General features: G+C 34.4%; 1 protein-coding gene across 3 annotated transcripts in view; it reads left to right on the top strand.

Moving 5' to 3' along the window:
- Positions 1 to 14,824, top strand: part of LOC135273672 (fibrous sheath-interacting protein 2-like) — a 35,372-nt gene that overhangs the window by 12,188 nt on the left and 8,360 nt on the right. For 2 of the 3 annotated variants that reach the window (XM_064373413.1, XM_064373414.1), the window contains exons 2-3: positions 6,999 to 7,493; positions 8,689 to 8,789. In XM_064373413.1, the coding sequence (XP_064229483.1) occupies positions 6,999 to 7,493; positions 8,689 to 8,789 (596 nt within the window). Of the gene's footprint in view, positions 1 to 2,657; positions 5,500 to 6,998; positions 7,494 to 8,688; positions 8,790 to 14,824 lie in introns of those variants that run through there. The other variant, XM_064373412.1, reaches the window with a different exon arrangement.

A 14,824-nucleotide genomic window follows, 5' to 3' on the forward strand; every position in this document is an offset into this window, starting at 1 on the left:
TTTACAAAGGGAAACACTTGTTTTAAATACCAAAGAGATATCGAACCACCTACAAAGCCTGTTTCTAGAAGCCAAGTTACATTTCCTGATTGGGAATTAAAGACTGAGCCACCATCTCTTAATCATAAAGATACTTTAAAGAAAAAACTTGGTTTGAATAAAGTTATTTCAACCTTCAGCCAAGACCAAAAGCCTCAAATACAAAAGGCTTCAGAAAACATAGTCACAAGTGTTTTCAAAGAAATGCTCAAGGACATATCTTTTGTTCCTCCTGGTCACTTAGACAGCAAAACTGGTGATGAAGCTTCAGTTCTTTTTTCACAAAAGCCTCAAGGACTGTCACATCAAGAATGGATAGACCAGCTGTTTTCTGTTTCAGAAATCAATACAGTGGCTCAAGAAATAAGAGACTCTGTGTTAAACATACTTCATAAGGCACCAAACTACATTTCCAATACCACTAATAGTTACATTTCATCATCAGTTCATCAGACTTCCTTAGATAGTTCTGATGCTGCACACAGAGTCAAAGAAGCACCAAATAAATGCTCATTAAAAACATGGCTTGTCAGTGAAAAGAAAATGCAATCTTTATCTTCATTCCATTTTGATTCTAGAAAGCTTTCCTGGTTAAAATCTGGAGAAAGTGAACTTAAACCTGTAGATGACATTAATGATAAGATCATTCATATAATTTTTAAAAGACTGAAGTCATTTATTTGTCCAAAATTGCATATGGGCTTCAAATCTTCACTACAATCTCAACTTAGTAGGTACACAGCTAAAATAGTGAACATTGTTTTATGTGCTATCCAGAATGAAGTGGAACTCCATAAGAAAAACCTAAATCTTATGGAGATTGACCATACCAAATCCCTTACAGCTAATACTAATAAAAAATTAGAATCTCTTGTCACAAGTATTGATGATGACATTTTGGCAAGTCCATTATTAACATGTATTTATGATGTGTTATCCAGCAAAAATGCAGATCAAAGAAACATTTCACTTTCTTCATGTATGCCAAAGTCTGCAAATGACAGCGTTGATGAACAAAGCATTTTGCCAAATAGGCAGGATAAAAAATCTTTTCACAAATATATGGCTACTCCTTGTGCTCTCCACAGTGGCGATGATGAAAAAGACATTCAAAATAATGCAAAATTGGAAGTGTTAGATAGAATTGAGGAAACACTACATGAAATGTTAAGCAAGCTCCTAGGAAGCCAAGAGACTACCAATAAGAATCAGAAAATGGCTGCTGCATTGCAGTCTAATATTCAGTTAATTTCCAAAGCAATTTTTGATTATATCCTTGCAAAATTATCTGGTGTTGACATGGATACCAGTTTTGCAAGTTGTGGATTAAAAGCCATCTCAGAGACTCTTGGCATTGACAACCCATCATTTGCTTCAATTCTTGAGAAAATGGCCAAATCCACCAAAATAATGTCCAGCATAGTTTCCAGAATGGTTCAGGAGGGCTATAAAGAGGGGACTCAAAGCAAAGCAAAACCTGTTGCTCCTGTGTCTTCCAAAGCAGAGAGCACAAAAGAAATGCATCCAAATAAACTGAGAACTGTAGCTTCAGACATTCTTAATATAGTTTTTGCTAAACTGAAAGAGTTTGCCAATGGATATTTAGAAATTCTGGATGCTATTAATGATGAAAATAAGAAAAGCAATAAGATGGGCTGGGAATGTGAAAGCACCAATATTTCCAGAGAGACACATGAAGAATCATTTCTGTCTGCTTTATACATGCCTGCAAAGAAGGTATCAAGTGCTATCATGAAGGCTATTCAAACAGAATTAAACGTGACCTCATCAGACTTGAAGACAAGTGTAAAAACCCCACCACGTGAGACTCAGATTCTTATGGATGTAGTCAAATTAATTTTAGATGCAGTATCTTCAGATATGTTTAATCAAACTGAATATGAAGAGGGAGGCATTGAAACTTATCGATACAGGCCAACATATGGAAGTCTTCCTGGAGAAGCTGAATCCGATTCATTTCTAGAAGATGATGCATATTCAGAGAAGAAAATTATTGATGATAGATCACTACAAAAAGAAGAAATGAAAACACATTCTCTTAAACAATGGGCTCTAGAAAAAACCTTAAGGAAAATTGAAGTAAAACTCAAAGAACCGAATGTATCTCCGATTGCTCCCATCATAAGAAATATTTTGAATGAAATTTTTCAAAGTACTTTAATCAATCAATTAAATGTGCTTTCTCTCTCCCACTCTCATTTTCATGGCATGCCTCACAATGTTGATGAGCCAATTGCCCAAACATCTGTTCAGTGTATGGATAAAATGATAGATTCTTTAATTTCCGAAGCAGATATAGCTATAGTAACAGAAAACATTGTTAACGCTGTATTTCACAAACTTTATTCAGCTGCCATGACAGAAAGAAATGTAAGGAAAAATAGGTATGAAACTATCAATTTTTCAGCTAATGTTTCTTTTCATGAACACAGCTATGAAGGAAAGTCCTCTGTCTTGGATAAAAATCCATGTACTTCTCAGTCTAGATTCAGTGTTCCTGACAAAGAGGCAAAGGTAAATGTAGTTGAAGATATTGTACAGGCAATATTAACAAATTTGGAAACGTTTGCTACTTCCAAAGTAAAATCCGTCTTTTGTTCCCAAGTCAACTTTACAGTCCCAATGGCCTTACCTATTCAACAAGATCAGAGTACACTGAGCAAAGCATTATCAGCCAAAGATCCATATTCTGATGAGCAATTTTCCTATTGCTCAGTAGATCATACTAAGTCAGGAGAGACCAACGTGTGCCAACTGTGTTTGTCTAAATTAAATACTTATGCACAACAAGTGGCTAGAAAAACTTTACAAGAAATTAAACATGAATTAGATAAAGAAAAAGAAAATCATTTCTTAACTGACAACATTGGGATTTCTAAAAGTATTGCTAAACAAGAATGTTTCAAAGGCAGTATCTCACAAAAGCTGTTTGGGAAAGCAAGCAGCTCCACAGATTCACAGTATCAACCAAAAAATAAGCCTGGAATTTTTCCCGCTAAATTTTTAGAAGATATTATTACCGAGATTGTTAAAAAATTGATCTTTTCTTCCATACCAGAAACACAAATACAAGATAGAGGTCAAAATGTCCATGATGAGAAAAATCAAGCTAAACTCTATGACACTGCTATGAAACTCATCGATTTACTGCTAAAGGAGTTTTCAGATGCTCAAATTAAGGTTTTCAGACCAGACACGGGGAATCAGTTTTTCCCACCTGTGGGAAAAGAGCCAACAACAGATGAAGCACCATCCAGCGTTAAGATAAAATCTGCAGATAAAATGCCACCTGTCGATAAAGTGACTAAAAAACCTTCATCAGTTAAGATACCATCAACTGACAAAACATTAGTCAATAAAGTTGTTCACTCTTCTGTTTGTAATATTTTAAATGAATATGGATCTCAAGACTCCATTTGTAAGAATATAAACAGTAATGGAGAAAATTTAGCAAGAAGACTAACTAGTGCAGTGATAAATGAAATTTTTCAACATCAGCTTAACTTGGTATTTTGTGATAAGGTTTCAGTTTCAGCATGTTTCCCTCTGGAATCTAAGAAGCTTGTTAAAAAGGTCCAAAAGTTGGCCCAAACAGCCAGCAAAGAATGTCAAACTTCATCACCGTATACAATAATATTACCTCATAAATTTTTAGAGAATGTGATTTCTGCTCTTTTATCTAAAATTTTCTCAACAATATCTAGCACAGAAACAAGAAAACTTGAGGACAATTTGTTCACAGAACTGGATTTCTTTCAAATGAAGTTAGTAAGTGCAGTTGCAACAGAGATCTCCCAAAATAAACATATGATTATACAGTATGTAGAATCCTTACAATCTGACGATCATGAAATTACTGAGTTAGTGGTTCAGTCTGTTTATAACAAGCTCTTGCCACAGTTTGGATCACAAGAAATCATACAAAATTGTGTCACCAGTGGATGCAAAATCCTTTCAGAAACCATAGTTGACTTGGTTCTACGAGAAGTGGCTGGCAATCAGTTGCAGAGCTATTTTTGTGGAGGGCTGACTCCACATCAGTGTGTGGAAGTTGAAAACATCATTGAAAATATCCTTAAAGATGTTTTCCAAACTACTGATGTGCCCTTACCTAAACCATCACATGCTCATAAGCTGTCTTATAACATAATAGAAGAAATTGCTGTGAAATTTTTATCAAAGCTTTTATCTGTATTTCCAAACGTGCATAAAGAAAGAACCAAATCCTTAGAGACTGAAATGCTAAAAATAACTTCAAAAGTATTAAATTCAGTCCAAGAATTTATCTTCAAAAGTACGGTTAAACTTGTAGCACCCACCAAGGAATCACCTACTGTACCTGCAGCTGATAATGCAACTATTGAAAACATAGTTAATTCTGTTTTTACCAGTGTTTTAAAGCACTTTGGTTCTTTTACTTCTATATTTGAATATTTAATGGCTAAAGGTAGTGTCCTCTCAGATATAATAGGCTTTTTATTAGTGAATGCAATTTCCAATTCTGAATTTCAACCTCAAGTAGAGGAAGAAGTATCAAATTCAGAATTAGTTCTGGAAGCTGTCAAAATTATGGAAAAAGTGACCAAAATTATTGATGAGCTGAAGTCTAAGGAAAAGTCTTCATCCAGAAAAGGTTTGATATTAGATGCCAAACTTTTAGAAGAGGTGTTGGCCTTGTTCTTGGCTAAACTAGTAAGGTTTCCAAGTTCCTCAAGCAAAGATGAAAAAAACTTATCAAAGCCTGAGTTACATAAAATTGCATCTCAACTGACAAAATCTGTAACAGCTGAAATTTCCAGAAGTAGCATTAGTCTAATAGCTTCTGATCCTGAAAAACACTGTTTAAATCCAGAAAATATAGAAAGTGTTGATCAGGTTGTTAATTCTGTTTATAATAACATACTACAACAATCAGGAACCAACAAAGAATTTTATTATGATATAGAAGATACAAACACAGTCTTTCCTAAAGTGGCTAGTTTAATTATTGATGGAGTTTCAAGTTTTCCATTAGACACAATTGACTCAACAATTTCAAATGCTGATCTCTCTGGAGAGCTAGACATTAACAGAATTGTTCAAAAGGCACAAGAACATGCTATTAATGTGATTCCTGAATTGGAGGAAGAACAGTTAGATCAAGTTTCATCTGAAGAGGAATATCCTATTAAAATAGTTCCGTATGTTGGGAAAAAACCAGTCAAAATAGATCCAAGAATTATTTCTGAACACTTAGCAGTTACTTCTACAAAAACTCAACCTCTTAAGGAACTTAAGCAGGAGTGTTTGAAAAGAACTGGACTTAGCATAGCAGAACTGAGAAGAGCATCAATAAGTGGGAGAAATTACTCCTCAGAATCACCTAATTTAGAGAATAGAAAGAGAGAAAGACATGCCTCATTAGATAAGACTGGAAGACTGGATGTAAAACCCTTAGAGGTAAGTGCAAAAGTAATGGCAGGAAAATGAGTGGATAGTGAGACATGGTTCTTCTGTGATTTCCTTCCTGGTGGGAGATGTTTGGGTCAGGGGGATGGATCTCTCATGGTTTAATGCTGTCTTCATGATAGTGAGTGAGTTCTCATGCTACTTGGTCATTTAAAATTGTGTAGCAACTGCCCCCATCTCTCTCTTGCCCCTGCTATCTCCATGTGATATGCCTGCTCCCCCTTTGCCTTCTGCCATGACTGGAAGCTTCCTGAGGCTTTCTTAGAAGCTGATGCCACTATGTTTTCTGTAAAATCTGCAGAACTGAGAGACAATTAAATGTCTTTTCTAATAAATTACCCAGTCTCAGTTAATTATAGCAGTGCAAGAGTGACCTAACACACACCAAAATTCTTAGTTTATCATGGTTTAAAACTTCTTTAATCTTCTTTACTCTTGCTTTTTTGGAAGAAATGATGGTCTCTTCCAACTCTGAAATTTTATTTTTAATCTGGGTTCTCATCATTATATTAGCATATACTTGGTAGTCTTCATTCATATATAAATTATTGCCTGGGAAAAAAATTAAGTGAACAGACTATAAAATAACATTAACTAAACTCAGTTAATTATCTATAGAATTATCTGCCACAAATCTTACTCTTAGTTACAAGCTTTCTTTACTTGAGTCATTTATAACCACAGAGTGCAAGAAAGGAATATTTAAACTAAAACAAATACCACTGTCCTGTTCAAGGAAGGAAAAGCCATCCTAAAAACAAAAGAATAAAGCAGCAGACACGGGCAACTCAGTTAAGGCATGTTATTTGCCCCAGTCTGGCTACCAATATTATCTATCTTCAACAAAGGGCACAGCAGAGAAGAGAAAGAAAGACCAGCCTGGCCAATATGATGAAACCTTGTCTCTACAAAAAAGTACAAAAATCAGCCAGACATAGTGGCACTCCTGTAGTCCTAGCTACTCAGGAGGCTAAGATAGGAGAATCACTGGAACCTGGGAGTCGGAGGTTGCAGTGAGCCGAGATCACATCACTGCACTCCAACCTGGGTAACAGGGAGAGACTCTATCTAAAAAAAAAAAAAAAGAAAGAAAGAAACAAAGAAAAGAAAGTATGTATATTTAGATTTTTCTATAATTCCTTACCTAGGATTTTTGGAAAATAGGTTATCCTGTCTCCATCTGTCACAAAACGTTCACGATAAATGACAAAGAAGAAGTCATTTAATTATGTTAGATCTTGCTCTGACTTTTGGAGTAAGTTAGATTAGATTGATGTATATAAATGTAAAAAAGTGATGCATGCCAACAAATATTTTTTATTTGACTTTATTTCTTTTAAAAATATTGCTAATATACAATTAAGTGATAATTGAAGATATTACTTAAATCAAAACTAGAAATCACAAAAAAATAGCTACAGTATAATCAAACTACAGGAAAAGTGACTTAGACATTTGTTTTTAATATTTGCTATACCTTTTTTTTTCAGGCTGTTGGCAGAAATTCATTTGAGAATACAAGAAAGCCTGATATTACAAGGGTGGAGCTCTTAAAAGATGTGCAAAGCAAAAATGATCTTATTTTTCGATTAGTGGCTCATGATATTGATCGAGTGGATTTGAAAAATGACATAAATGAAGAACTCAATTGTGACGAAGATGAAGTTGTTTTAAGAGAGACTGTGGCAGAAGAAGACTTCAAAGTATTTAAAGATCAAGTAAAAGAAGTCAAGAAGCCAGAAGAAAACAAAGTTTCTCCTAAGTCAACACGAAGCACTAGCAGACTGAAAAAGCTTTTGTCACTATGTAACTGTTGTCAGACCACAGCCAGTGTAAATATTGAAAGTACTGAAGCAACCTCAAATCAGGTAATAGAATCTAAGGAGACACATGTTAAAAGAGCTGTTGCTGAGCTTGACATGGCCATAAAAAAAGCCATGCCTGAAACAGCCTCTTCATCTTGGGAGGAAAAGCCACTGTGTAAGGTAAGTGAGAAGCATGACAGTTAGTGACAAGAAAGGGGAGATAGATTTACAAATATGGCCCAATAATGTATCTTAGTTGGTCAGAAAAGAATGAATTCAGTCTCAAGCCTGGTGATATTTACAGAATAAGGGAAATAATTACCAGGCACAGCTGTGAATCTCAACTGTAGGAAAGCAAATAATAGGGGAAAAACTAGATTAATTAGAATCTCAAAGAAAAGAGACAATGAAACCGTTAAGAAACATGTAAACTAATTATTAAAAACAATTGGTTTCTACCCTTTTGTATTTTTGCTGGTAAGTACTCATTGAACATTTGGTGTGGCGAGCCTAATGCCACTAGAACAGCAGCAGAAGATTGGCTCTGAGTAGGAGGAAGAAAAAAAGATCCGCAGAGATTCAGACTGCTTAGGTTTGAATCCTGACTCTTAGTAGCTAGGTGACCTTTTGGTAAGCTATATAACCAACTTACCCCACCTTAACAAGATAATTTATATATTTTAAATATCACCCTTACAATTAGCCCATAATCCCTGCTATCAGCATGGTTAACATCTCTTGTTGCTGGCTCCAAACCCTCAAATGATGGTCTGGGTCTCAATGACCTTTTGAGTTTAGTCCTGTCCAAAAATCTATACCATAACATGTTTTTGGAGAATATATTATTTTTAATATTCTGATGAGGCCATTCTCTTGATTATCCATTTGATGTGATTCTAAGGTAAAACAAAAGCTTAGATGAACTACAGAAAATAACAGAAATATAACTGCTCAATTCAGAAGTACACATGACTTTGCAACAAATAGATCAAAATATGTGTTAAGGTGATTGATCTGGCAAGATACCTAATTGATCAGAGTTGTATCTGTGTTCTTCCTCTTTTGGAACCCCATAATATATGATTTTAAATGTTTTTAAAGTTTAGAGGTAGATTTCAACAACATTGTTCTAGATTTATGTTTAAAATTTGTTCAAAATCCAGTATCACAATTTAGGTAATCTTCACTGAACTATTTCAAATTAATTATATTCAAATACACTTTTTAATTAGAATTATAGGGTTCATCCATCTTTTAAGTAATTTCTAAAACTTTGTCCTGTTAAAATGTAGATTATATGGCAAAAAAATGCCATAAGGTAAGAAACTATATCTCAAACTCCATTTAGAGTAATAGCTGATTTGTCCTTTTCCAGAAAGAAGAGAAGAATCTTCTTAATGAACCACCACATTACTTCATACACAGAATTATGAGTTCATCTTCATGCGACCAAGAAGATCTCATTTCATCTACTAGGTACATGAAATTAAAGCAGTCCAAATATAGAAGTCTGATAAACCAGAGCTTATGGGTAGAAAGGGACCCCTGGCAAAACTGTAACTGAGCAAGTATTTAGCTTCAGACCTTCCCTCACTTCTTCCTTTCATTGGAACCCTACTGTGGAAAATTCCAAAGCCACATCTGGCTATTTGCTCATGCATTTTTAGATACCCAGCCTATAGGTCCCAGTTTTGAAACCACTTTCTAGTGTATCTTCTTTGTAGTCTTATTACAGTGTTTGTTAACGTATTAGGTTATTTTCTAATATGAGAGAGGTAATGGCCCAGAAATAGAGTATGTAGTATCAGTACAAAAGGGGCCATGCTTAGCTGTCTTCACAAAGCTAGTGTTCATTGCCTATAAGAAGAATCCAAAGGAATGAGCGAGAAATGTAAGTTGGAACATTCAGAGATAAATCATAGAAAGCAATGGAGTTTGACGTGACTCTTTAAGAATGGATAGAACTTACGCAAGTGAAAGACAATCCAAATGTGGATGACACTAGCAGCAAAATATGGACCTTAACAGTTATAGGGGACAAGGAGGAACAAAGTGCCCTGTAGACTTGTAATCTGATTAATAACTCTATCAAGAATAGTGAAAATATCTAAAATTGTGCTTAAATTTATAAAATTATACATAACTTAGAAAAGATAACATTTTTTATCTGGTAAGAAGTACTGATGATATACACAGAAAAATCTACCTAGTAATTTATTTTTTCACTCAGCATGCTGGAATTGTTTTTTGTTTTTTGTTTTTGTTTTTTGACATAACCCTATTTTGGCTCACCATTGTCTCTTTCCTCCTACATAACATGTTATTGTAACATACATAACTAATAATGTTGGAACCTCTCTATTGGTTATATCAGTGAAGTAAAAAGCAGGCATAAACAATATTAAATAAAAATAATGTTAAAGCAAGATAATACCAGGAAGCTCAAGGTTCTGATTTTCCCATGGAAACAAAATATAAGTAACTACAAACTGACTAACCAAACTTTATAACAGCTCTGGAAAACAGTCTGTGGCAACCAAATAAATAGTGAATCAAGAAAAAGCTGGCTGGGCATAGTGCATCATGCTTGTAACTCCACCTCTTTGGGAGGCCGAGGCATGAGGATTGCTTGAGGCAAGGAGTTTGAACTTAGCTTGGGCAACATAGCTAAGACCCTAACTCTAATAAAATAAAGTTATACAAAATTAGCTGGAATGGTCATGTGCACCTAGTGCTAGCTACTCAGGAGACTGAGGTGACAGGATTGCTTGAGCTCAGGAGTTTGAAGTTACAGTGAGCTATAATTTTACACTGCACTTTAGCCTAGACAACAGAGTGATACTCAGAGAGAGAGAGAGAGAGGAAAAAAAAAAGAGAAAGAAAAAGAGACAGAGAAAGGAAGGAAGGAAGGTGAAAGAGGAAGTAAGAAAAGAGAGAAAAAAGTATGAGAGAAAGAGAAAGGAAGGAGGAAATAAAATAGAAAAGGAAGGGAAGGAAGGGAGGGAGAGAGGTGTGAAGAAAGGGAAGGAGGAAGAAAGAGAGAAAGGTAGAAACACGTTCAAAAGAGTAAAAAAAAAAAGTGTAGTTTAGCTTGTTCTTAGACTCAACTTCCTCCCAGCGTGGTATAACATATTCAAGAGAAAGGAGCCCAATTTACAGTGTCCTCCCTTTGGTCGAAAAAACAGAATACATCTTGTTCTGACCTATCTATGGGCTTTCTTAGGAAATTATTTTTGTTTCACCTGACTAGTAACTCAAATAGGCAATGGTGTCATCGTTTGGTTTTAAGCCTGAAAACTACAGAAAGTAGTGGATAGCTGCCGCAATTCATGAAAACTACAGGGGGACTGCAGAACCATAAACATCTTGGGCAAGAAATTATGAGAAGAGAGAGATGCTGTAGAACATCTAAGTTCCTGAGAAGGAGCAAAGAGTGACTCTTTGTGAAATTAAATCATTTAAAAGCAGCTCAGAAAAATTGGGTTTGGGGAAGCACAAACATAGGCTTGAAAGCTGCATACACAGCAAAGATCTGAAAAAGTCTGTCTTCACTTTGGACTGTCTCCAAGGTTCAAAGTCCCACTAATTAGTAAAGATTTTCCACATCAATCAGCAGACACTAGAAGAAGTGGCTTCTTTATTATTTCAAATACTCATATTTAACAAAAGACCACGAAGCATACAAAAAAAACGGGGAAATTTAGCTCATTTGAAAGAATAAAATACCCAGAAAATGTTTCTGAAGAAGCATATCAGTTGGACCTACATGGCAAAAACTTTAAGACAACCATCTTAAATATGTTGAAGAATGTAGGTAGACAAAGAACTAAGGAAATTAGGAAATATATATATGAACAAAATTAAAATATTAAGAGTATTTATAAAAAAGAACCAAACAGAAATTCTGGTTGTGGTAGCACATTAGGGCAACTAGAGTTAATAATACTTTATTATATATTCTAAAATAACTAAAAGAGTTGGATTGGACTATTCTTAACACATAACACAAGACACAATATATGCTTGAGGTAATGGATACCCCAATTACCCTGACTTGATCATTGCACATTGTATACCTGTATTAAAACATCACATATACCCCATAAACATGTACAAGTATTGTATGCTAATAAAAATTAAAAATTAATTCTGGAGCAGAAAAATATAATAACTGAATTAAAAAATTTATTAGAGATGCTTAACAGCAAACTTGGACAGACAGAAGAAATCATCAGTGAACTTGAATGCAAGTCATTTGAAGTTGTCAAGTCTAAAGACCAAAAGGAGAAACCACTGGAAGAAAAGTGAGCAATGCCTAAGGGATTGTGAAAACACCATCAAGCAGAACAATATACACATTATGTAAATTCCAGAAGAAGAGTTTGAGAAAGAAACAGAGGGTTTATTTTAAGAAAAAAAATGGCTGAAACTTACTAAATTTGAAGAATTATATACATACACAAATTCTAGAAGCTTAAAAAGCTTCAAGCAGAACAAACACAAAAATACCACATCGAGACACATATTAAACATTCAGAAGACAAAGAGAATCTTTAAAGTAGAAAAAGGAAAGTGATACATCATGTACAAACAACTCTCATAATATTTCTAGTGGTTTTCCCATTAGTTATAAGCCAAGAGGCAGTTGGATAGTGAAAGAAAAAAATATACGGTCAAACAAGAACTCTACATCCAGAAGAAAATGTTCTTGAAAAATGAGGAGAAATTAAGATATTCCAAGACAAGAAAAAGAGCTGTGGGAATACATTAATACTAGACCTACCTGAAAAGAAATACCAAAGAAAGTTCTTCAAGTTAAAAAGAAAAATGAAATTATACCAAACAGTATCTCAGACACATATGAGACTACGTAATTTTTAACAAATATAAATACATGAACAAATATAAAAAAAAATTATAATTTAGCTCATACATCCACCTTTTAATTTCTAAGGGATTTAAAAGACAAATGCATTAAACAGATTATAAACTTATGCAAATAGGTACAGAATATGAAAAGATACAATTTGGGACCTCAATAACATAAACTGATTATGGAGTAAATGTGTTAAAGAGTAGAGTTTTTGTATGCAATTAAGTTAATTTGGTATCAATTAAAAAACAGAATCTTAACTTTAGGATGTTATACATAATCCTTGTAGTAACCACAAAGAAAATATCCATAAAATGTACATAAAAAGAAATTAGAACTGAATCAAAATGTGTCACTAAAAAGCTCAACTAAATACAAAGGAAGACAGTAATGGAAGAAATGAAGGACAAACTGTAAGATGCAAAAAACAACAAAATGGCAAAAGAACATCTTTCTCTATTCTAATTACTTGAAGTATAACTGGGTTAAACACTTTAATCAAAAGATATAGAATTGAACAGGAAATAAACAGCTCTACACTAATAGTAAAGGACTTTAATAGGCCATTTTCAATCATGGAGAGACAACTAAACAAAATAAGAAAATAGAGGATGTTGATATAGTTTCGCTGTGTCCCCATCTAAATCTCATCTTGAATTGTTGTTCCCATAATTCCAACATGTCGTGGGAGGGACCAGGTTGAAGGTAATTGAGCCATGGGGGTAATTACCCCCATGCTGCTTTTCTCATGATGGTGAATGAGTTCTCCTGAGATCTGATGGTTTTATAAGGGGATTTTCCCCCTTTTGCTTGGCACTTCTCCTTCCTGCCACCAGGTAAAGAAGGAGGTGTTTGCTTCCCCTTTCACCATGATTGTAAGTTGCCTGAGGACTCTCCAGCCGTGTGAAACTGTGAGTCAATTAAACCTCTTTCCTTTATAAATTATCCAGTGTCAGGCAGACCTTTATAGCAGAATGAGAACAGACTAATACAGACGTGAATAACACTATAGATTCATTGAATCTATCAGATATGTTTATATAAAACAATAACAAAATACACCATTTACTCAAATGTACATAGCACACATAGATAAACTGTATCTTAGGCCCCAAAATGAGTCTTCATAGATTTTAAAAGTTTGAATTTATACAAAATATATTTTTAAATTACAAGGAGACAAAACTAGAAGTCAACAGCAGAAGAAAGCCAAAACAGCTTAAAATATGTGAAAATTAAACAACATACAATATACTTATCTACTAATGGACCAAAAAAGAAATGATAAGGAAACTTACCAAACTTACCAACCTTAAGGAATAGAACAAAAGCAATGTTAAGAGGAAAATTTATAGTTCTGAATTCTTCATTAATAAATAAGAAAGATCTTATACCAACAACCTAACTTTACACTTTAAGAAACTAGAAAAAGAACAAACTAAAAGGTATTAAGTGAAAGAAAATAATAAAGATTAGAACAGCAATAAAATAAAGAATAAAAACACAGTAGAGAAAATCAATAAAACCAAGAGTTGGTTCATTAAAAAAAAAATCAACAAAATTGACAAGTCTTTAGCTAGATTGCCTAAGGAAAGAAAGACGGCCAAAATCATAAACGAAAGAGGTAAAATTGCAACTGAGTTTACAGAAATAAAAAGGATTATATGAGGGTACTATGAATAACTGTGTGTCCAACAAGTTGGATATTCCAGATGAAATGGATAAATTCCTAGAAATACACAATCTGTCAAGACCGAATTATGCTAAATTATATTGAACAAATTTAGAAATAGTAAAGAAATTGGAACAATAACTGAAAAACCTCCTAACAAAGAAAAGCTCATGACCAGATAGTTTCACTCATGGATGTCACAAACTTTAAAGAATTAACACTAATCCCCCTCAGACTTTTCCAAAAAATTGAAAAGAGGAAGTACTTCCAAAGTCATGATGCCATCATTAGCTTATTACCAAGACCAAAGACTGCAAGAAAACACTACAGACCAATATTACTGGTGGATATTGATACAAAAATCTTCAACAAGATATTAGCCAACCAAATTCAGCAGTACATTAAAAGGTTTATAGATCACGACCAAGTTAGATTTATCCCAGGAATGCAAGCAAATTTCAATATACAAAAACCAATAATAGGCCAGGCGCAGTTACTCATGCATATAACCCCAGCACTTTGAGAGGTTAAGACAGGCAGACTGCTCAAGCCTGAGTATTTGAGAACAGGCTGGGCAACATGGCGAAACCCCATCTCTTCAAAAAAATATATACAAAAAATAGCCAGGGGTGGCGGTGTGCACCTGTGGTCCCAGCTACTAAAGAGGCTTGGCCAGGTGAATTTATTGAGCACAGGAAGTTGAGACTGCAGTGAGCTGTGATCACACCACTTTGCTCCAACCTGGGTGACAGAATGGGACCCTATCAAAAAAGAAAAAAAAAATCAATATAATACATCACATTAACAGAATGAAAGGGAAACATACACATACATACATACACACACACACACCCCCACACACACGCACACCCATCTCAAATGATGCAGGAAAACTACTTGACAAAAGTTCACACTTCTACATGGATAAAAAGACTCAGCAAACCAGAAAGAGAAGGACACTACCTC

Source organism: Aotus nancymaae, unplaced genomic scaffold, assembly GCF_030222135.1.
Source record: "Aotus nancymaae isolate 86718 unplaced genomic scaffold, 86718_ANA_hifiasm-v0.15.2.pri h1tg000008l, whole genome shotgun sequence".
Taxonomy (NCBI): domain Eukaryota; kingdom Metazoa; phylum Chordata; class Mammalia; order Primates; family Aotidae; genus Aotus; species Aotus nancymaae.